We start from the raw sequence: 23,304 nt of genomic DNA on the forward strand, positions 1-23,304 counted from the left end.
AGAAAAAGAAAGAAAAAGCGAACTGAGCTCTTCAAAGCCCGGCAATGAAAGGCAATTATCTAGAGCAGGAGTCCAGGGGGGAGTGCACTATAAGTTGATCCCCTGAGAATCACCTCCCCCTTAAGTATCTCCTTTTAATTACTATACACCACTACTCTGGTTGAAGGGAGACAATACTCTCTCAGTTAATATTGTAACCCAAAAGTGAACTAGATCTAAGTAATTCCCAGCTTACGTGTGATCAGGCTGGAAAACATGCCTGGAGAAAGGTTACACAGCCCATTGCCTCTGCCAACCCCCTGTCCTCAGAGAGGACACAGTGACTCTGGACCAGCCTGTAGTAGGGTCTGGGGTTGGGGAAGGTGGCTCATTTTGACCAAAGGACTTTTTTTTTTTTTTTTTTTTTTTTTGGCCCAGGATTTACCAGGTGATTTCATGATTAACATCTGTACCCAGAATCCAGGGACTTTAAGGTTGGACAGAATCCTCATATTTACTTATTTTTTTCTTTTTTAACTTTTCATTTCAAAACACTCTCAGATTTATGTAAGAGTTACAGATATAATGCAAAATTACTATATACCCCTCACCTGGATTTCACCTTACATAAACCACATTACAATGATCAATATCAAGAAAGTAATATGATATACCATTTTTATCTTTTCTTTTTAAAATTGAAGTATAATTAACATGCAGTGTTATATTAGTTTCAGGTGAACAATGTAATGATTCAACAATTTGTACATTGCTCAGTGTCATCAAGGTAAGTGTATTTATCTTAATCCCCTTGATCTATTTCACTCATCCCCCAACCCCACCTCCCTTCTGGCAACCATCAGTTTGTTATTTAAGAGTCTTTTGGGGGGGCACCTGGGTGGCTCAGTTGGTTAAGCATCCGACTCCTGACACCTGATTTCCGCTCAGGTCATGATTTCAGGGTCGTGAGACCAAGCCCCATGTTGGGCTCCGTGCTCAGCACATAGTCTGCTTGCGATTCTCTCTCTCTTTCCCTCTGCCCCTCCCCCAGCCCCTACTTGCTCTCTCCAAAATAAATAAATCTTTAAAAAAAAAAAGAGTCTGGCTTTTTGTCTCTTTTTTCTTTGCGTGTTCCCTTATTTTGTTTCTTACATTCTATATATGAGTGAAATCCTACTATGTTTGTCTTTCTCTGACTTATTTCACTTATCCATTCATCTGTGGATGGACACTTGGGTTGCCTCCATACCTTGGCTCTTACAAATAATGCTGCAATAAACATAGGAGTGCACTTATCTTTTCCTCAAACTAGTGTGTTCGTTTTCTCAGGATAAATACTCAGTAGTTGAATTACTGGATCTTCTGATAGTTCTATTTTTAATTTTTTGAGGAATTTCCATACTATTTCTCACAGTGGCTGCACCAATTTGCATTCCCACCAACAGTGCACAAGGGCTCCTTTTTCTCCACATCCTCACCAACACTTGCTATTTCTTGTTGTTTTGATTTAGTCATTCTGACAGGTGTAAAGTGATATCTCATTGTGGTTTTAATTTGCATTTCCCTGATAAGGATTAGTGATGTTGAGCATCTTTTCATATGTCTGTTGGCCATCTGGATGTCTTCTTTGGAAAAATGTATATTCACATCCTCTGCCCATTTAACTGGATTTTAACATTTTTTGGTGTTATTTTTATATTTTGATATATAAATCAATATATTTTTGAGTTTTTTATATATTTTGGACATTAACCCCTTATTGGACATATCATTAGCAAATATTTCCTCCCACTCAGTAGGTTGCCTTTTTGTTTTGTTGGTTTCCTTTTGCTATGAAAAAGCTTTTTATTTTGGAGTAGTCTCAATAGTTTAATTTTGCTTTTGTTTTCCTTGCCTGAGGAGACATATCTGGAAAAAATGTTTCTATGGCCGATGTCAAAGGAATTACTGCCTATGTTTTCTTCTAGGAGTGCTATGGTTTCAGATCTCACATTTAGATCTTCAATCCATTTTGAGTATATTTTTGTGTATAGTGTAAGAAAGTGGTCCAGTTTCATTCTTTTGCATGCAGCTGTCCAGTTTTCCCGGCACCATTTGTCAAAGAGATTGTCTTTTTTCCACTGCATATTCTTGCCTCCTTTGTCAAAGATTAATTGACCATGTAAGTGTGGGTTTATTTCTGGGCTCTCTATTCTGTTCCATCGATCTATGTGTCTTTCTTGTGTGTGCCAGTACCATACTGTTTTGATTATACAGCTTTGTAGTATAACTTGAAATCTGGGATTGTGATGCCTTTGGCTCTTTGGGGTCTTTTGTGGTCCCATACAGATTTTAGGATTACTTGTTCTAGTTGTGTGAAATACAATGTTGGTATTTTGACAGGGATTGCTTTAAATCTGTAGATTGCTTCGGATAGTATGGTCATTTTAGCAATATTGGTTCTTTCAGTCCGTGAGCATGGAGTATCTGTCTACTTGTTGGTGTCATCTTCAATTTCTTTCATTGGTGTTTTATGTCTTTCAGAATGCAGGTCTTTCACCTCCTTGGTTATGTTTATTCCTATGTGTTTTATTACAATATATCACTTTTATCTAATCAATAGGCCTTATTCAGAGTTCATCAACTGCCCAATTACTATCCTTTTTCTGGACTGAGGTCACATAGTGTATCAGCTGTGATGTCTCTTTAGCCTCTTTTAATTTGAACCATTCCTCTATCTTAATCTTTCGTAAGCTTCACAATTACCAATTATTTTGAAGATTGTCTCTCATTTTGGGTTCGTCTAAAGTTTCCTCAGTTTATGTATTTTTGGCACAAGATGCCATGCCCTTGTCAGTGCATCGTATCAAGAGGCACTCAATGTTGCCGTGTCTTATTACTGGTGACATTAACGTTGATGACTTAGAATGATTTCTCCACATTACTGTTTTTCTTCTCGTAATTAGTAAGTATGTTGGGTGAAATACTTTGAGACTATGTCAATATCCTGTTTCTCATTATTCTTTTTCAACTACCATTTACCTAGTAATTTTAGCATCCATTGATGATTCTTATTACAGTGCTGTTTGCCAAATGGTGCTATTCTATTTCCATCATTCCTTCTACGTTTATTAATTAGAATACTATTGTAAGGAGGAGGTTTCTCTTCTCACAATCCATATGGACTCCTGGATTCTTATTTTATTCTATGGGTTATTTTGTATTATTGTCAACACTTTTTTTTTTCTCAAAATTTCTGCAGATGTGGTCACTGGGAGGCCTTTCAAGTTGGATCTTGTGTTCTTTGACATGTCTCCATCATTTTTTAGTACTTTTTGGAAGGAATGTTAATGCTCAACTAATCCACCTTTAAATCAGCTCAAAGTGCTCCTGGCAAGTAGTCATCCAAACTTTGTTTGACAAAATCCGGCATTAGAGAACTTGCACATCCAGCACAGGATTTTTCCTTCTCCAGACAGTTCTGATGTCCGAGTATGCTTCTCAGTTTTGACTTTGTTTTCTCAGTCTTCCTAGCTCTTCATAGTGTACAACTGAAGGTTAGAGACTGAGCTAATCCTGACCAAAATTTTAACTGCATTCCTAGAGTTATAATTAAATAACTCATCCAGAACTGTAATTAGATCACCCAAACGTGACTTTGGGATTTCATATTGCCAAAATGGCCGCTCATGCCTTGTCTTCTCTCTTAGCGCCAGCGCCCCCTACCTACGCAACGCAGATTCCTAAAACGGAGCCTCCACCTTGGTTATGACTGTCAACTTTTATCCAGTCCTTTTTGAAGAGTAAAGTCTCCATCTTCACCTGATGATGAGGCACCTTGTTTTTCAGTCTTGTTTTGTTAGTCCTATTTCTCTCTTCTCTTGGAGCCTTACTCCAAATTCTACTACATGTGTGGTTTCAAGTGCTTGTTCAACGACCAGCTGCATCAGCAATACCTCAGAAGCTTGTTAAAAAATACATATTTATGGACTCCACTCCTGAATTATTGGGCAAATCTTCTAAAGCCTCAGATCTTCATCCATAAAGATGAAGTGCTTACTTTACAGGATTGTCGGGAAGAGTAAGTGAAATTATGTATGGGAAGTGCTTAGCATTCTGCCCTATCCAATCTAAATGGTAAACAACATCAGCTGCTATTATTATTATCAATATTACTATTGTAACTGTTACTAGGCAAGTATCAAAAAATGTATCAGGTGTTTTACTTTCTCCTGAATGAGGAAAAAGTAGATGTCTAGAGGGGTGGCACTGCCCATTACCATTATAGTTCATGTACAACAGGTGGCAGCAGAGGCTATACACACTGGCTCTCGTGGTCAAGTAAGGGTTATCATGGAATGGAACTCATAAAAAATATGTTCTGTATGAAGATTTGTTCTCTTCCTGTTATCTATATGCTCCCAACCCAATTATCTATGTAGAAAAGTCCTGGATTGGAAGCAAAAGAGTTAACCTTCCTACCATTTTTTTTAGCCTCCTTGGGATTCCATCTCTTTATCTGTCAAATGAGGATTTGATATTAGATGATCTCTAGAATTGCTTCCATATCTAAGACTTCATGCTTCTATTAACTGGGACTCTACAATTTACTCTCAACGTTCTGTGCGCAGATGATAACAATTTATCATTTCATGTTGGACTTCTCTCCTTACAAGAGTTACATTCTTCTGTGCCAAGAGGGCTATCATCACTAAATAAGACTAAACACAGTGAAAAGAAAGCTGTTTTTACTTCCTGCTGTATTTGCAACTTCCCACAATGGATGGCCAAATATTTGCTATGTTTTCGTTTGCTATTTCACTCATCACACATCTGCCCCACTGCTGAGTATTCTTCTCTCAGCACTGGCATGCCTGTGAAAAAATCATTTTTTTTTATAACCATTCAAATTACATCTAAAGGTTAGAACTTTGATATCTAGTATTTGTAATGGAGCTTTGAAATAGCAAATTACTCCTGAACTCCCATTTCCCTTCATGCTCACCTCCATTCATCTGAAATAGGCTTCAATACCTGTTGTTCCCATCACACCATCACTTTCACTGGGCTTCCCTTTGTAGTATTAATATTAACCTTGTAATGACAATGACATCAACAATAACCAAGCTTCACAGAATGCTTACCAGGCATAATTCTAAATGCCTTACCTATATAGCGTCTCATTAAATTCTTACAACAGTCCGACAAGTGAGATATGAAGGCAATTTGTGGTTAGTGTTCGCTGATGTCACTCATTTTTTCCTTCAAGCCATTCTTTCCACACACATTTGGAAGCTACTTACCTGATTGTATCCCAAGGCTGTAACACATTTTCCTATGCACTTTGCCAGACTGCAACAAAACTTAATTCCCATGGTCCCACCCGTTAGCATATTTCACCTCTACGTCCCATTTCACCTAAGATGGGATAATTTCTCTTGTCTTTGCTTTTGTAAAACTTCATTCATTATTAGTTTAATAATATTAATTTCAGTCAATCATCCATGTAGAGACATCCTAGATTGGAAACAAGAGTTAACCTTCTAACCTGAGATCTGGGATATTCGTTATGATCATATTCTATCCTATGCTGTACATTAAGTTTTTTTTTTTCAGAGTCCACGTGTGCTCATTATAGAAACTTTAGACAAGATAGAAGTCAGCGTTCCCCCCCACAGAGCTCTGGTCCAGCCTGGTTAGTATTGCATGGTGCACTGGGTGTTATACACAACTAATGAATCATCGAACTTTACATCAAAAACCAGGGATGTACTGTATGGTGACTAACATAATATAAATAAATAAATAAATAAATAAATAAATAAATAAATAAAAGAAAGCAAGGAAGAGGGTAAAATATAAACTCCACAACTTAAGGTAATCACAATAAATATTTTTGGCACTCATTTTCCCATATAACTGAGATACCATATTTAAAATGCTTTCAGTCATATTAATCAGGTAGAAATAATTCTTTTACATTGCCTTGTTTGCCAGTATAGCATAGCTCTAACAGCTCTCCTGTACAGGAGCTTTTTGAAAACTAACATTTCTATTGACCATAGTTTTCTGCCTAATCTACTTATCATCATTCTCTACTTTCAATGAATATAGAAAAATTTAACAAAATTACATTATTATTATTTTGAAGCTCTGAACAGCTAAGGAATGTATTATCAAGAGTATTATCTTTAGAACTTTAAAATATTTATCATTTAAAGAAAGACAAGCACTTGCCTTCATCTCCATCATCCCCAAACGGGTAGAAGAGGGCAACAGCTAAATTGATGAACACAGCCAAGTTGAAGGATATGCTCCCCCAAAGGGATATGTGCCTCGAGAACCAGAACAGTGCAGGGTTACCTAGTAAGCAAAAAGTACGATGGGATAAAATGGAATAATTAATTTTGGTTTCAGCACATGAACCCTACTGAAATAACATTTTATCAAATGTGTTTTTGCAAGGTAGTAAAGGTATATTTAAACAAATATTCAAAATGACTTATATAAGAAAGTTTATAATCAATACCATAAGGGAGTTTTCTATTTGATTCTTTTTTTATTCTTCAACCAATTTACACTTAAGCCATGGTAAAAGGGTGAGTAATTTTGCAATTGCTAAACATGGTCAGAAAGAGTGATTCTATAATAATTCTCTCTAATACATCTCTAGAGAAGATTAGGGGAAAGACGTTAGTGGCTGCCTGGGGCCCCTCTTCACGGAATAGTATCACTTTATAATTCAGTAATATTGATAAATTGGTCCCACTCCCATGCTTTACAGTCAAATAAAAAACCCAAGCCAGATACATGTCTGATGAAAATCCCTACAACCCAGTCACAGTTACCTGAAATTCTGAAACTTAACAGCATGGCCTAGAACTGCTTACTGGGAATTAGTGATTTATGACATCTAAGTTTTAAACCTTAATGCTTCCTAAGCACTTGGGTTTGGAACAGCAGAAAAAATGTGAAAGATACAAAAGATAATAAGTAGGAGAGTCTTTCCCAAATATTTTCAGAAAAGAGATTCCATATTTATCTTCAGAAATGAATTAGTAAATTCATCTACTGAACATAGTTGACCTAATCAAAAATCAGCTCTTTCTACCTCTCCTAAATAATCGAACAGATATGCAGTGCATACAAATTTGACCACATGACTTTTCCATCTTGTCCATTCTTAACTCCTAATATCCAACATCATATCTAAAATACTAGAGTTACTTGAGGGAGAAAGGCACATCAACTTTCAAATAGAAATTGTAAACTTTTCAAATTAGGTTCTGTGAATTCCAATTTGGGATCTTCTGCTTACTTCTAAACTGCACGACCCTTCAGTATACGTTGTTTTCCTTCTCTTGGAATGAAGCATTCCAACACTGGAACAGGCTGTGATTTGCCATGGCATTTAGTTGACTAATGTATATTACATTGTAAACATCTGCATTTCCTTCATTTTTTAATTAGGAGTCTTCATTTTAAAAAGCAGAATATTGAGACAAAATTAGAAGATGTTAATTTGTAGTATACCCATCTAATGAACTAGTTTCTATCTATAGCCTCATAATAAGTTGCTTCCAAATTTTCAATGGAAGATGTACATTTGAAATTATTTTAAGATTTGTTTTCTAATAAGTGATATGATATTTATCCAAAAAGAAAACAAACCCCACAAGCACTAGTTCCTTACTCAACTTACTTTTGTCAAGGATAAAATGTGTGCTTTTCAAATGACCCAAATAAAATTGTTGAGTCTTCATATAAGTATTCTAGACACTCAAAATTTTCTCTGAATTCCCTAAGGTTCTACATGGCAAAATGCTAAGGGAGAGTCATTTCTTTATTTTTTCAAGTATTTTGATAAGAAAGCCTAACAATGCATTCCATGATCTTATATCCAAAGATGGTGTGTCTCAAGCTCCACTCAAATTCATAAACTACGCTCATTTAAGTTCCTAGAAAACTAGAAGCCCTGTTGAAAAGAGGTATTGAGAACATAGGCCTGCTTGTCTGGAACACTTCCCCCAAAGATAGAAAAGACCTAATCAAGAGTTTCTCCCTACTATATTTTGTTAAAAACTCATGATATGCCTTATCTGGGAAAATGAAGCAAAGCTTAGTGTAAACTTAAAAATTTTTAAGTTTGAAAACTCAGTATTTCCAAACAGACTTGACCCCTGAGATGTAAGTAATGGGAACTATATCATACTAATTTGTAACTGTAAAATTGTTAACATTGCCTTATTTGAATATAAGTGTCACAGAATTTTTAGTCTGATTTGGCAAGGTAAAGATATGTTGAAAGAAAGAATGACTTTCAAGAAAACAGTGAACAATCTACTCCATCGTTAAGATCGTAAGACAACAGAGGATGAGCCTGCTGGTGCCGATGTCTCTCCATCCCCTTCACTGACTGTAGGGCCGGTCAGAACCTATTCAAGGGCTGCAAACCTGCAGCTGCTCAGCAACTGAAACATACAGCTGCAACCTTGCATTTCGTAATATTTATAAAACTATAGGATCAGCACTAAAAGATGATCTAATTAGTCTGTTTTTATTAAGCCGCAGGTGTCTCAGCTCCAACGCAGGTGTAGACTGGGCTTACATTCTTAAGCCGATAAGTGCCTTCCGTAACATCAGATGGTAAGAAATTAAAAACCGATTTAAACGAATGCTGTTATGTATTCCAAAGTACTGGTGTATCTACCATTACGCTCAAAACTAACCATTTTGGTTTATGGTACTTACTCCTGATTTTCTTCTGCCACTTCATTTCATTGTAGAGATCTTCTGTTTGCTGGAAAAAGTCATTCACTTTACTGCCTTGTTCATCCCTTTCAGTTGTATTGAACACACGGCACTTGGATTCTCGTGTAAGGTATTCACATATATTGGGCACAGGAAAAACTATTTGTTCCATCGTCCTATCATGCCGAACAATCTGAAAATATTAATTTGCATTTGTTTTAGCCTTTGGACACTTCAGTCTTGGACTAGTTTTTTGTCTTTAGCACGAGCTCATGAATGATATTTCACAAATTCAGGTTTGAAAAAATATGCCAGCTTGAAATATCTAAAGTAATCCTTTAGTGCATTACTTTTCATTGTTGCCTTTGCGTATTTATCCAAAAAACCCAAAAACACTAATTTGAAAAGATATCTGCACCCCCATTTTCGCTGCAGTATTATTTACAATAGCCAAGATATGGGAACAACTGAAGTGCCTGTCAATGGATGAATGGGTAAAGAAATTATGGTATACATATGCAGTGGAATATTTTTCAGCCATAAAGAAGAATGATACCTTGCCATTTGTGACAATAAATGGATGGACCTCAAGGGCCTTACGCTAAGTGAAATAAGTCAGAGAAAGACAAATATCACATGATCTCTCTTCTATGAGGAATCTGAATATATATATACATATACATACACACACACACACATATACATATACACACACGTATATACACACAAGCTCATAGATACAGAGAATAGATTGGTGGTTGCCAGAGGCAGTGGATGGGGTGTAGGAAAAATAGGTGCATTGCTCTTGCTTTTTTTTTTTTAAATTTAAATAAACAGAATAAAAATAAAAAATAAAAATAAATCTGAAAAAGAAACAGAAGGGTGGCTCAGTCGGTTAAGCACCTGACTCATGATTTCAGCTTAGGTCATAATCTCATGGGTTGTAGGATCGATCCCCACATGGGGCTCCACGTTGAGTGGGTAGTCTGCTTGAGAGTCTCTCCCCCTGCCCCTCCCCCCATTCACGCACGCTTGCACGTCTCTCAAATAAATAAATAAATCTAAGGAAAAAAAAGAAATAGAATTTTGATTATTACAGGCCAAACAATTCAGTCCCTTTAAGAAATGTTACGTTTGATTCTGGTCATCACATTCTACAAGAGGCACTGACCAACTGAAGGAATTACTGCAGACAGTGGGAGTGCATTAACTGTAAAAAGCCAAAATGGATAATTGTTTCAATACATTTATTCAACAAATGCTTATTCACTCCTTAGGCAAGGAGCTCTGGGGAATTCAAAGTGAAAACACAACATGAACCCCAATCTGTAAGATCCTCTAGTTCAGTAATCATCATGGTTCTTCAAATGTTACAGCCAAGCTATCCTGCTAACAGAGGAGCAAATGTTCTGGACAGTGGGGAAACATGGAAGTGGGCTAGTGTGAATTCTTTATAAAAAATAACTTTCTAATTATTCAAATTGTTCAAAACTGGATCTGTTTCCTTCTGAAGTAGGGAGATCTCTATCACAGGAACAATTTAAAGTAGAGGCAAGATCATTATGGAGTAAATTCTCCTTGGATGGGCGGGTAAACCAGGTAATCCACAAGGTCCTTCATATATCTCCGTGTTGTTGAGTCTAAAAAGTATTATTTTCAACAATAATCATTATTGTGGTGATGCTCCAGGCACAGTGTCAGTAGGCGACAAGTGACACATGAGACACATGTTCCAATATGATATATTAAACTAACAGCATGATCGAACTGCTGTGGGAGTACAGTGGGATAAAATTAATGAATGCCTGATGGGTGAGAAGCTTCCCTGAGTAGCGCATATGAGCTGGTCTTCCAATGAGCATGAGGACTGGTCAACATGTAGAATTTAGATCATCAGCCCAGACTGTTCCTCTGAACCCTGGACTTCCGTACCCAAAATTCAATTTATCCAAGAACCAATAAATGATCTTCCTCTCTCTTTTGACTGCCCAAGCTGGGATTCCAACGCACAACACCAATTCTGCTTATTTATTCAGACCAGAAATCCAGAGGCATCCTTTCCATACCATTTTGCTTAGGTTGGCACATTTTATAAGGGGCATGATAAATACCCCTCATACATACGTGTGTGTATGTGTGTGTATGAGGGATATTTATCATGCCTCTTATAAAATGTGCCAACCTAAGCAAAATGGTACATATGTATGTGTATGTATATTTTCTCCAATTTAGTCATCTTCAATATCACCATTTTCACATTTTCTATTAAAATATCTTTCACCTGATCAACCTGCATCCCATGCCCCATTCTCTTTTCCAATCCTTTCTCCAACAGCAACTAGAATAATCTTTTGAAAAGAGTCCCCCCACCCTTGTACGTTCTTTTTTCCTTTAATAACTTTATTTTTTGTTTTATTTAAATTCAATTAGCAAACATATACTACATCATTAGTTTCTGATACAGTGTTCAACGATTCATCAGTTTGTATAACACTCAGTGCTCATCACATCACATGCCTTCCTTAATTCCCATCACCCAGTGATCCCATTCCCCCCGCCCACCTCCCCTTCTGCAACTCTCAGTTTCTTTCCCGGAGTCAAGAGTCTCTCATGATTTCACACCTTCCTTTCATTTACTTCTATCTGAAATTCTGTGCCCAATCTTTAATAAACTTCTACTCAATATTTAATATATTCTTTATGGCAACTGTGTCTGTGAAATCAATCCTGAAATTCCCCAGGCACAGTTAATTGCTGTTCTCTCTACATTTCCTTGGCCCTTTGGTTATGCACTTACTACACGGAATTATCTTCTGTATGTGTATGTAATTGATAGAGCGTAAGTGATCCGCAAACATTTACCAAATTTGTGTATCTACAGTGAAATCCCTCCTCATGGCTGGGAAACCAATAAAAGTCCGACTTCAGACGACAGCCCCAGCTCTCATACAGGTATTAACCAAACTCTTCCTCTGACCCACTCAGCCCACCTGCTATTCCTATCCCTTCTAAGCATGTAGCTTTGTACCATGACTTCTGAGACCTTCCTCAGAACCTTAGTGGTTTGGTCATAAATCCATATCAACTTCTCCAGCTTCCTGAGGTGGCCACGCTCTCAGGCTCTAAGCACCTGATGCAACAAGCGATGTTTTTGCTGCTGGTCCAGCTCCTGGGTTCCTAGGTCAAGTCTCCCACCAAAGCTGCAGTACTATTAACGCTTATAAACGTGAGCAAGAGATTAATTTTGTGACATGTTCATTATTCCCAATATTTGGCAATAGTAAACAGCAAGGTATAGTGATTATAAATCCTGAGAGTTAATAGCAATGATATCCATCATGCATTCTGCTGCAAACTAAAAAATATCCACCAAAATGAATAAATGTATGAATGTAAATTACGAGTGACAAGCGTCAACTACTCTGCTCACTTCTGCCTGATTAGCTCTGCCAACTAGTGTCAAAATGATACCAGAGCTAGTAAATGACAGCCAGATGGGTCTCACAACACATAATGATAAGCCCATGTTGACCTACCCCTCCTGAACTGCCAACAGCTATTAAATAATGTTTCATGGGGGGGAGGGGTCAATCACTGCACACTGAAAGTGGGAGCTCCTAAAGCACTCCCAGTTTATGCTATCGTTATGAACACTTAATAGTGCCTTCCACACTTCTGAACACTGTTTTACACAGAGATCTCCCTTTTAACAAGCCTTTTATAATTTTTATAGAGAATGCTTTTCTTGCATGATAGCTTCTACTATAATAATCTTTTCATTTAAACATCACTGCTCTGTAATGATCACTTCCATGACCAACACAAGACAAAAATAACATTAATTACAAAAGAAAATTTACATATAGTTCTGGCCAAAAAATAAAGACCACTTTGAAAGATATGCACCTCAATTCCTTAGAGATCACTCCCTGCATCTTATCTTTTGGTATACACTTTTACAGTTTCTATTTTTCAATTCTGCTTCATTGTTCTAGGAAACAATTATGAAAATGGTCTGAAAGAGAAAAGGAACATATATTTTCACAGTTGGTCCCTTTCAAGAAATAAGAGACGGTTACCTCGATCTGTGCAGTGTGGTTGGCGTAATATTTTAAGGCTTCATCCCCATCATCTGGATCCGATCCTGGTTTAAGCATCTGCTGCAAGAGTTTGTTGTGACGAGCCAACTAGACGGAAAGAGAAGGGCAAGGGTTTAGGTCTCTTTTTCTCCCTTTCTTGGGGTCAAACTCTGAAATTACTTGGTCCACTTATACCCATAACTTCACAGTTGTGGGGTTAATGCTGAATGATTACGCTTCAGGAAAGCATGTCCATTTGAAAGGAATAAATAATGAAATCACAGGGAACAGCTATTATTACTACATCAATCTTACATTTTTTTATTTGGTAATGTGTATGTTCCTAGCATGAGAAGACCGTGCCTCGCCAGAATAGGTGCTTAATTAGTGTTTGTTGATTAAACTTATATCTTAGATAAAGGAAGTGCCAGGAAGAAGAAACACGCACAGAGATATATAACTGATCCTCCCTATAATAAATTGAAGCTACACGCACATCTAAAACCTAAGCAGCAGTGTGATACTTCAGTAGGTAGCGGTACCAATATAAATGGCAGCTTCTTATCTACATAAATAAATAGGTATTTACATTTCAGAAGAATTTCTTTTATGGCATCTAATCAAAGCCCTACATTAGCAGTTTGTACTAAAGTCCTATGCTTCTGAATATTCATATGTCACAACTGGCGCTTTATCTCAGTTTTATTATAATTCGAAATGGGCATTTAAAGAACAAAAATTTCACCAAAATGATCTTAAACTGCCGTTGGTAGAAGTAATCTTTCTCTCTCATTTGAATGTCTATGACATTTGTTGGCTAGTTCTCTCACTTCGTAGATAACTAATACATGTTGCCTTCACATGCCACTTTTCCGGCTGTCTTGAACAATTCCTGAAACCCTGCAATGTCTTTAACTTTTCAGACAGTCTATTTATGCCTCAAGTTCCCTGAGGGCTTCTAAAAACAAAGAATCTCCAAATAATTCTTTTATTCCTGGCACCGTTCCTATCTCTTACTCTGTGCCAGTCACTATTCTAAACACTTAAGTACATGATCTCACTGATCCTTCCAGGAAATCCTGAGGTAGGCACTGGCATTATCCTCATTTTACAGATGAGGAAACTGAGCCACGAGCATTTAAGGGACTAGTCCATGATAACGTACCTAGAAAATGATAGAGCCAGTACTGAACTCAAGCAGAATGGTCCCAGAGTCAGTATTCGTATCAGCATTACAGAGCAATACATAAGTCTTTGTACTATTCTTGAGATGTTAATTCAAATTGTGATTATAAAGAATGGAGATAAATTTTAAATAATAATCCAGAACCTATAAAGCCTAATAAACATTATCCTTGTAAGCGATAACATGGTAAATTAAATATTCATTCCATGAATGCTGCTCCAGAGCAAATCATTTTTGAAACTATCATCTTAGAACGAGCTTTCAGGGATATTTATAACTCACGCAAGACAACCATTTACATGGCATTTTTGACGAAATGTGAATTGTACAGATTTTTATTACAAACTAGTCATGAAATTTGTGGCGACTTGTAGGTGCTTCTAAAAATCTAAATGTGTTTCAAAGGATAAAATTATTGTAATCATTTGGGCACATGAGCATATGTTTTAAGAAGTCTGTTGAAGGTAAAATTGGCATGATTTGTTTACAGTGTGTATCTGGGGGTGAGAGAAAGAAGGGTCAGGATTGACTCCAAAAGTATTAACCTGAGCAACTGAGAGTTTAGAAATGCCATTTACTAAGGAAAAATGCAGAAGGAGCATATTTAGGGAGAGAAAATCAAGACTTTGGTCTTGGACACATGAAACTTTATTTATCACGCAAAAGGAGATGAGCAGGAATTTGAACTGATATGTTTTTCAGGAGCTCTGAGCAGAGGTCAGGACTGGAGCTATATATTTAGGTGTTGTCAGTATATGCCTGATATTTAAAATCATGAGCCTTAATGGGATGACCTAAAAGGGAGCTGAGTCACAGAAAAGAGATCCAAAGAACACCAATAGAAGTTAGGAAAAGGAGAGGCCTCACCGTGAAGAAGACTGAGAAATTTGGGTGAGGGAGGTCAGAACAAACCCAGTGAAACCTGGTATCCTGGCAGCCAAATGAAGACAAACTTCAGGATGGAGGGAGTGATCATCTGTGTCAAAGTCACAGAGAGTTGAATCAAATGAGGACCAGGAAGTGGCCATTGGGTCGAGCACCTTAACAAGTCACTGGTAACCCTGACAGCAACAGTTTCAGGGAGTGGTGGACACCAAAGCCTAATGTAGTGAGTTTAAATGAGAATGGGAGAAGAAGTATACACAATGAATATGGGCAACTCTTGAAAAGAGGGAGCTAAGAAATGGGGTGGTAGTTAGAGAAATGGATAAGGTAAAAGGGAAGGTTTTCTAAAGATGGGAATTATAACATCATGTTCGTTTGATCTTGAGAGAGATGGAACGTTTGCTAAAACATCTTGACCAGGTGAGAATGGAATGACTTAGTATATAAGTGGAAGGTTTCTGCTTTGGATAGAAACAAATTCAACCATACTGACAGCAGAGAATATGGGCACAATCTCAGGAGGGTGATGGTTTTAATGATGGCAACACAGAAAAATTTTTAAATTTTTTTTCTGGTTACTTTCGTTTTCTCAGTGTGGTAGTAAGCTGATAATGGGGCTGAGAGAGGAGGTGCTGGAATTTGAGGAAGAGAAGGTATGAGACAGTGAGCTAGGGAAAGTGAGCGACCTTAGAAAATGTAGTAGGACTGTCAGGAAGTCCAAAGGGCTCCCTTTCTGTTATGATCAAAGCGAGGTCAGTAAGCATGTTTGTGTGTTTTTCTCCTGCGAGTTTCAGTTGTCTGGGTCCAGGCATGAAGTAGACAGAGTTGTAATTAATGAGACGTGTGGTTTCTCAGGGCGAGGTCAACAACCCACCAAAAAGAAATACATGGAAATTAAGAGTCTACGCAAGGAATTTAAATGGGACCATGGAAGCTAAGCTGAATAAGGAAGAAAAAGAAATGAAGCACGGAGGGACGATGAAAAGGTGGTAGGATGAATGAATTGTAGCTTTTACTGTAGTGAAAAATGTGTTGAAGTGCTGGAAGAAAGTACTAGTTAGGAAGGGCTAGCCAGCCTGAGATACTTGAAGTGGAGCTTACCGACAGAGTGCAGGGAGCAGTGACTAGTAATAGGTGTGCCTGGATGTCTAACATCTGACCTCCACCACCACATGACTGAGCCACCAGCTTCTCTCACCTGGAATACTGCAACAGCATTTTAACTGGTCTCCCTGATTCACCCCAGTCCTCCCAAGTCCAGCCTTTACACAGGAGCCAGAGGCATCCTTTTGGTCAGATCATGCCTCTTCGACTCCAAACCTTCCAATGGCTGCCATCTTATTTAGAATTAGAGCCAAGTCTTCACCATGGCCAATAAGGACTATAGAATCTTGCCTCCGCTACACCTTTCTTGACTCCTCTCCTTGTACCTGTCCCACAGTCCCAGCCACGCTGGGCTCCTAACTGTTCCTTCAACCTGAGAAACATGTCCATCTCAAAGCTTTGTAGTTGTTGTTCTCTTTGCCCAGATTCTCTTCCTCTAGATACCTGCATGGTTCGCTTCTTCACGTCCTTCAGGACTCCTTTCAAATATTGTCTTATCAATAACCACACTTTGAATGATCAACTCATCCACATCCCCTAATATAGCCAGCATTATTTCCTGCTTTATTTTTCTCCATAGCATATTATGATCTGACATACCATATTTTATTATCGATCTCTTCATTAATGATCCCTGCTTATGTTAGAGTAAGTTTATGTTCTCAGAGGACACAGATTTTCACCCATTTTATTCACTGTTATATTTCCAAGCCTTAGAACAATGTCTGGTATATAGTAGATACGTAATACATACTTGTTCAATAAATGTAAATATCAGAACTCTTAAATCATAAATAAAAGATAGCTTTCCACCATAAGACATTAATTTGAATAATTTCTTATAAATTTATTTACTAAAAACTTTTACTTCTTTATAGTTACTTTATAATGCCAAAATTAATATAATTATTTAAAGAAATCAGTAATGCTATTTTATGTGACATAATTCATAGTACAAATCTATACAAATAATTTTCATTTAGTATATCCTATTTCATAGAAACATACCAGGATTTCTCTTTCCTGCAGTGTTAATGAGATGATTCTACATTTGTCCTGTTTTCTTGCATTTAAGTGGCACTCTAAAAGGCACCCCAAAAAAATAAGATGCCTTGGCCTCCTTTCACATGTTCAAACACTTAAAAAATATTCTTATTCACGATTATATATGTCATCTCCATATATCTTGGAAAATTTGAAAGATATAATAAGGAAAAACAAAATAGAAATAACTGTACCATTTTTCTACCTGGATGTCTTTTACATTCTTTGTAACTGAGAGCATTTCCTGACTCAGTAGCCTAGTTTGCTCTTCCTTGTTCCGTGGTCAGATAGTGCCCTGTGCATACCTAGACAGCAAATTTCTCATATTGTGTCTTAGAAGATACTGGTTCTCTCCAGAGGGCTACGACAGGTTTAAGGAAAAGTGGCCGTAACCTCTACATTTTCAGAGCCAAAAACAGAACTCGGTGCACCAAGCAGACACAATGAATTATTTGCCAAAGAAACAAGTCAGTGAAGACATTCACTACGTGTTTATGTGGGCAAAAACTCTTAAATCACAGTGAATTATCTCTCTGTTTCCTCCTTGACAAAAGATAAAGACCAAAGAAATACAATTAGACATCAGACGATGGTAGAATTCCCAGGGTTTGCAGAAATAAAATATTTCAATATATTTTTTTAAATTTCATAGTTAATTTGTGTACTTACATCCCTTCTGCTATATCATAAGCTATTTGGAGAAGGAACTGAGTACTGAGTAAACATGGAATTGAACCCTGTGAAGCAAGGATAGCATCCCTACTATATAGACAAAATACAAAAGAAGTAAAGAATATCTCAATGATTCTAAAACATGTGAAAATGGTATCAATATAGGGCTCTCTGGTCCAAATTTATAGTTTACTAGAAGCACAGTACAAATTCTCAGAGACTAGTTAACATATGCCCAATAGTTGTTAAAAAAAGATTTAGGGCCCTATATATGCAATCCTTTAAAAAATGTTATCTAGAATGGCCATGCTGCCAATCAAAAACATCAGTTTTTTCTTAGCGACGGGCTCTTTACTTTAGTCAATCTTCTCTCCTATCCCCTTTTATATGACATAAATAAAGAAAAACGACCCCAGAATCCAAAGAAGCAACAGCATCATTTAATATTATGTGCTTTGGAAACCAAATGTTAAAAACCTTGGTAAGTATTTCTAGACAAGTATAGCACATCTGCGGAGATGTATCACAATGAGAAATCACAATTTAAATTCCAATGAAAAACTTAAAAAGAGTTAATGAAGACATACAAGGACAGTCATCTTATGATATCCAACATGAGCTCGCAGAGACCCTCACAACAGTACTTGAAATTAGCTGATGTCACTACACAACATGGTCTGGAAAACCAGCCATCAATCAGTGTTGCTAATAATGAGAATCTGAGCATAGGCATCATCACTGAATACTAAAAAGGAATAATGTCACAGGTAGGAAATCTCTGAGTCCTAGAAATACTTGTAATCCACGACGATCTTTATTAGGCAAAACTGTAGCTACTGTTTTATACATGGTGTGGAGATGATGCCTACATCCGCCATACCTACTTAGTAAGTGCTGATGAAAGAATTTACCAATAAAAAACTCTTAGCAGCTCATTATTACAAAGAGAAAAACTAGCCCAAGATAATTCATCATCTTCCATAATATTAAAGTTTTTAAAAATGCAATGTAATACATGGGCAGATATATGCATACATATTAGTGAGAAAGGAATCAAAGCATTGGTGGATAGTTAGCCTTATAAAAGAATAAAGACATATTTCCTGCAGGGAAAGAATTCCATGAACGGGTAGGGATTCTTTAATTAAGTGTTGAAAAGAAAAAAGGAAAATTATGCCCTTCATTACTAATCATGACATATTTGTAATTAAAATACATATGCAACTTTAAACAGGAATGAAAATTTGTGCATATACATAAAATATATATACTCGTAAGTACAAACCATATATACAAACACATAAAACCTATAGCAGAGTCTAAGTAACACTGCGCAGCTTTTTCACTCCAAGATTAGGGAATAAAGATGATAGATTTAGGCTTTTCATTTTTAGCAGCATCCCTTATTAATCCATTCACATTTATCTCCTTATCATTAGGATTCTGATGTTCATTTCAGTTTGGGTGCAAATAGGGATGGAGTAAAAAAATCAAGCAGTTGCACTTGAATGATATTCAACCATAATTCTTCTTTGGCACTTCTCACATGTGATTTTTTTCATGTGAGCTCCACTTTTATTAATTGGTAAAACTGACACAGCAACTGCCTTTCCAAAGATCACAAAGTGAGCTGGAGCCTGCAGTCAGAATAATTGGCTCATACATTTACGTTAATAATTGTACAATGCTTTTATACCAAACACTCTTCCTATTTGGAGCAGAGAGAAATCAGCAGAAGAGAGTGTAAACTAAGGTTTTCCCTTTTTTCACATGCTTAAAATACACAAACCCTGTATTTTCAAAACATCTATTTTTTTCTGATTTTGTGATTCTGTTTTGTGCAAAGCAAAAAAAAAAGAAAAAAATTACTGTGGGATTACAGAGATAAGTAAGACTTATTCTCCTTCTTTAAGCAATCTACTTTCTAGTTGGTGGAATGAGAACAATTACAGACATGTAATTCATATGAGGAAAAATAAGGACAGAAATCCAAGGGATCCCATTTGGTTGGTAGCAGTAGGAAAAGAATTATGTAAGAAATGCTGATAAAGGTTTTAAAGAATGGATAAAATGTCCATAGGTAGGAAGGGGGATGTGAGGATGGCATGAGGAAGCCATTCTGAGGGGAGAGAGGGACCTGCATGAAGAAAGTCATAGAGGATGGCTAGCGAGACAGAGGTCTAGAATTCGCAACCAGACTAACTGCCCAAGTAGGAGTTTGAATGGAGAGTACTGTTGAGGGTTGCAGTGTGTCCAGCAAAAACATATGTTCAAGTCCTAACCCCCAATACTTGTAAATGTGATCTTACTTGAATATAGGGTCTTTGCAGATGGATTCAGTTAAGATGAAGTCATTGTGGATGAAGGTGGGCCCTAATCCAACGACTAGTGTCCTTGTAAGAGGAGGGACATTTGGACACAGACATAGACACACAGGGGAATGCCACGTAACAGGAGAGACCGGAGTGACGCAAGCTGAGCAACACCAAGGATTGCTGGCTACCCCCGGAAGCTAAGAAGAGGCAGGTAAGGATCCTACCTTAGAGCTTTCAGAGACAGCATGGCTCTGCCAACACCTTCACTTAGGACTCCCAGTCCCCAGAATTGTAGTAAATAAACGACTGCTGTTTTAGACTATTAAAATCTTGATAATTTCTTACAGCAGCCCTGGGACACTCCATTGATCTGTTTGGGTTCCTATAAACAAAAATACCATAGCCTGGGTGGCTTATATATCATACTCTGTTTATATATATCACAAACATATTTCATACACTTCTGGAGGCTGGGAAGTCCATGATAAAAGCACCAGCAGGTCTGGTGTCTGGGGAGAGCTCGCTTCCTCATAGACAGGTACCTTCTCACTAAGGGGCAGGGGAGCTCTCAGGTCTCTTGTATAAGAGCATTAATCCCATTCACGAGGGCTCCACCATCATGACCTAATCACCTTCCAAAGGCACCAATTCCAAACACCATCACATTGGACATTGGGATTCAACACAGGAATTCGGGGAGTGGGGTGGGGCACAAACATTCAGTCTACAGAAGAAGCTAATACAAATGCAAGCTGTAAAGGAATTTTTCTATTAATTGTGGCACGACAAACAAAGATCCTCTTACCCATTCTTTTCCCTTCTATTAGAAAAAAGAATGGAGGGATAAAGTGAATCTATTTGGGAATGATGGCAACTGTTCAGAGCCACTCTCAGTACTACAAAGTCCCTTATAAAGAAAACAGCCCAAAGAAGAAATAACTGTTCCTCTCTAGAATACTGATGCTAGAATTACTATTCTGTTAGGAGTAGGGCCAAAGACATGATACGAAGAAGAAAAGGCTTTCTCACATGAGACTGAACTGTGTGGTCTCTGCAAGAAAATATTCACTGTGGCAGGAGTATTTGCACTTAGACACTTGACAAGGATAAGCTGCAGGAAACCCCCACTAACATCCAACTTAAATCTGAGGTTAAATAGTGAAAGATGCAGAAATAGTGGCATTTCCCACAGAGAGGGGGAGAACATTAGAGAGTCGGGGGTGAGGGGTAAAGTGAGGGGAGGAAATGTGGAAGAGTACCACAGATGCGGGTTTGATATTATATATACAATAGCTACATAGTATTATAGATAAGGCTATGGGAAGCAGATGAAGTACGAATTCTCCACCAAAGAGTGTCATGAAATGGATTAGCTGGAAAGTCTTAAAGTTAATTCTTGTTCTTTTTTCTCCTTCCCAGACTTCCTTGTTCCCTAGTCAAACACAGTTGTCTATATTGTCTTGCAGAATTTGGATTGTAACTGGAATGGAAAGAGAAAGACATAATGTTTATTTTTCTGGGCTTGCCAAATAGTCTCTTGAGAATCCAAAGAGAATGCCTCAAAGGAAGCCATTGCCAAGAGGAAAGCATGGCAATGGGCAGGAAAGAGAATGGGGGTGGGAGGGGTGGGGGGTCATTCTGAGGAAGGCAGTCCAGTAAACTTGGGAAAGAAACGACGCAAACCCCGGAGCGCCTTCTGAAGTGGCCGTAGAGGATACGTGGACCACCAGACCAAAGACCTCAGAGCCAAAGGAAAGCATGAAACCTCAGGACCGTTTCCTCCACCCTGCCACATGCACACGACCACAGGGAAGTAAGGAACGGATCCCGTCCCTCCTTCCACGGGACCGAAGGAAGGAGCCTAGAATGTCAGCATTACCCTACACTAGAGCACCTTCATCAAAGGAGTTTACAAAATATATAGGTCTGAGGAGGTGCCTGGGTGGCTCAGTCGGTTAAGCATCCTCCTTCATCTTAGGTTGTGATCTCGGGATGCTGGGATTGAACCCTGCCTCCACATCAGCAGCAGAGAGTCTGCCTCTCCCTCTCCCTCTGCCCCTCCCCTACCCACTCCTGCTCCCTCTCGAGTGCACTCTCTCTCTCTCAAATAAATAAATAAATATAGGTTTTACTCATCCAAGATCTAAAATAATTTCTTTATCGTTTTTAGAGATCAGTTTATTATTTCCATTGTGGCTAAACTAAGACAAAGATGTGCAAAATGACAAGAAATTCACCAAACGAACAAAACAAAACAAACAAAAAACAAAACAAAACCCCTCAATTTTCAGATGATCTAGACTCTTATTCATTAGAGTCTGTCCAAAATTACAGTAAAAATCAACAAAAGACCTTTAGTCTTATTGTCATAAGTTTGAAAATATGTTTGATAGATCAACCTTCGAAGCAGGGCAAAGAAAAAACCAACATAAATGGCCCATGAGAAACAATGCATTTTGAAATGACTTAAGGTAATAAGTTATTATTTGCACCATGGTTTTGACATAAAGCATTCAAAATGTTGTGATGAAGAATCTAGTTTTCCTAATCATTGCTAAATTCATCCTAACAGAACATTCTCAAAATGTGGTTCCTGGGGCAGCTGCACCACCTGGGAACTCATCAGAAATGCGAATTCGTGGGCCCCACCTCAGGGCCCTTCAGAATCAGAAACTCTGTGGGTGGAGCCCAGCAACCCTGTGAGCAAGCCCTCAGGTGATTTCAATCCTGCCAGCATTTGAGAACCACTGTCCTAACAGTTAGAAAATGTTACCACCACCAGGACCAATTTAGATTCTGGACAGGAATCCACTGTTTTTAAAATCGAAAACTAAAGAAGCAACTGTTTTTTAAAGGAGTTTTTGCCTTCCCTACAAGAAAAATGCAAACATTATTAGATACTCTTCGTAACAGTAAATACTTTCTTGAACAATTTTTTAATTGTAAGTGGGATCGGATGTATAAAAAGAATTCCATTTAGTTTTTAAAAATTGGTCATTTATCGACCATCTGATTTCATTCAAATGTGGAATTTAAGAAATAAAACAGATGAACACAGAAGAAAAAAAAAGAGAAGCAAACCAAGAAACAGACTCTTAATTATAGAGAACAAAGAGGGTTATCAGAGGGGAGGTGGGTGGCGGATGGGGGGATGGGCTAGACAGGGTGGGGGGGGATGGGCATGTAAGTGATGAATCCCTAAATTCTCCTGAAACCAACATTACACTATATGTTAACTAACTGGAATTTAAATAAAAACTTGAAATAAAAATAATAAATAAATAAATAAATAAATAAATAAATAAATAAA

The 23,304-nt window shown here is 37.6% G+C and overlaps 1 protein-coding gene across 1 annotated transcript in view; it reads right to left on the reverse strand.

The window, feature by feature from the left end:
• The window catches only part of ITPR2 (inositol 1,4,5-trisphosphate receptor type 2), a 474,341-nt gene that overhangs the window by 96,890 nt on the left and 354,147 nt on the right, over positions 1-23,304 (reverse strand). The window contains exons 46-48 of the mRNA XM_040642268.1: positions 12,789-12,896; positions 8,710-8,902; positions 6,196-6,321 (exon numbers count right to left, since the gene is read on the reverse strand). Coding sequence (XP_040498202.1) covers positions 6,196-6,321; positions 8,710-8,902; positions 12,789-12,896 — 427 coding nt within the window. The remainder of the gene's footprint in view (positions 1-6,195; positions 6,322-8,709; positions 8,903-12,788; positions 12,897-23,304) is intronic.

This window comes from Ursus maritimus, unplaced genomic scaffold (assembly GCF_017311325.1).
Source record: "Ursus maritimus isolate PB19 unplaced genomic scaffold, ASM1731132v1 scaffold_26, whole genome shotgun sequence".
Taxonomy (NCBI): Eukaryota; Metazoa; Chordata; class Mammalia; order Carnivora; family Ursidae; genus Ursus; species Ursus maritimus.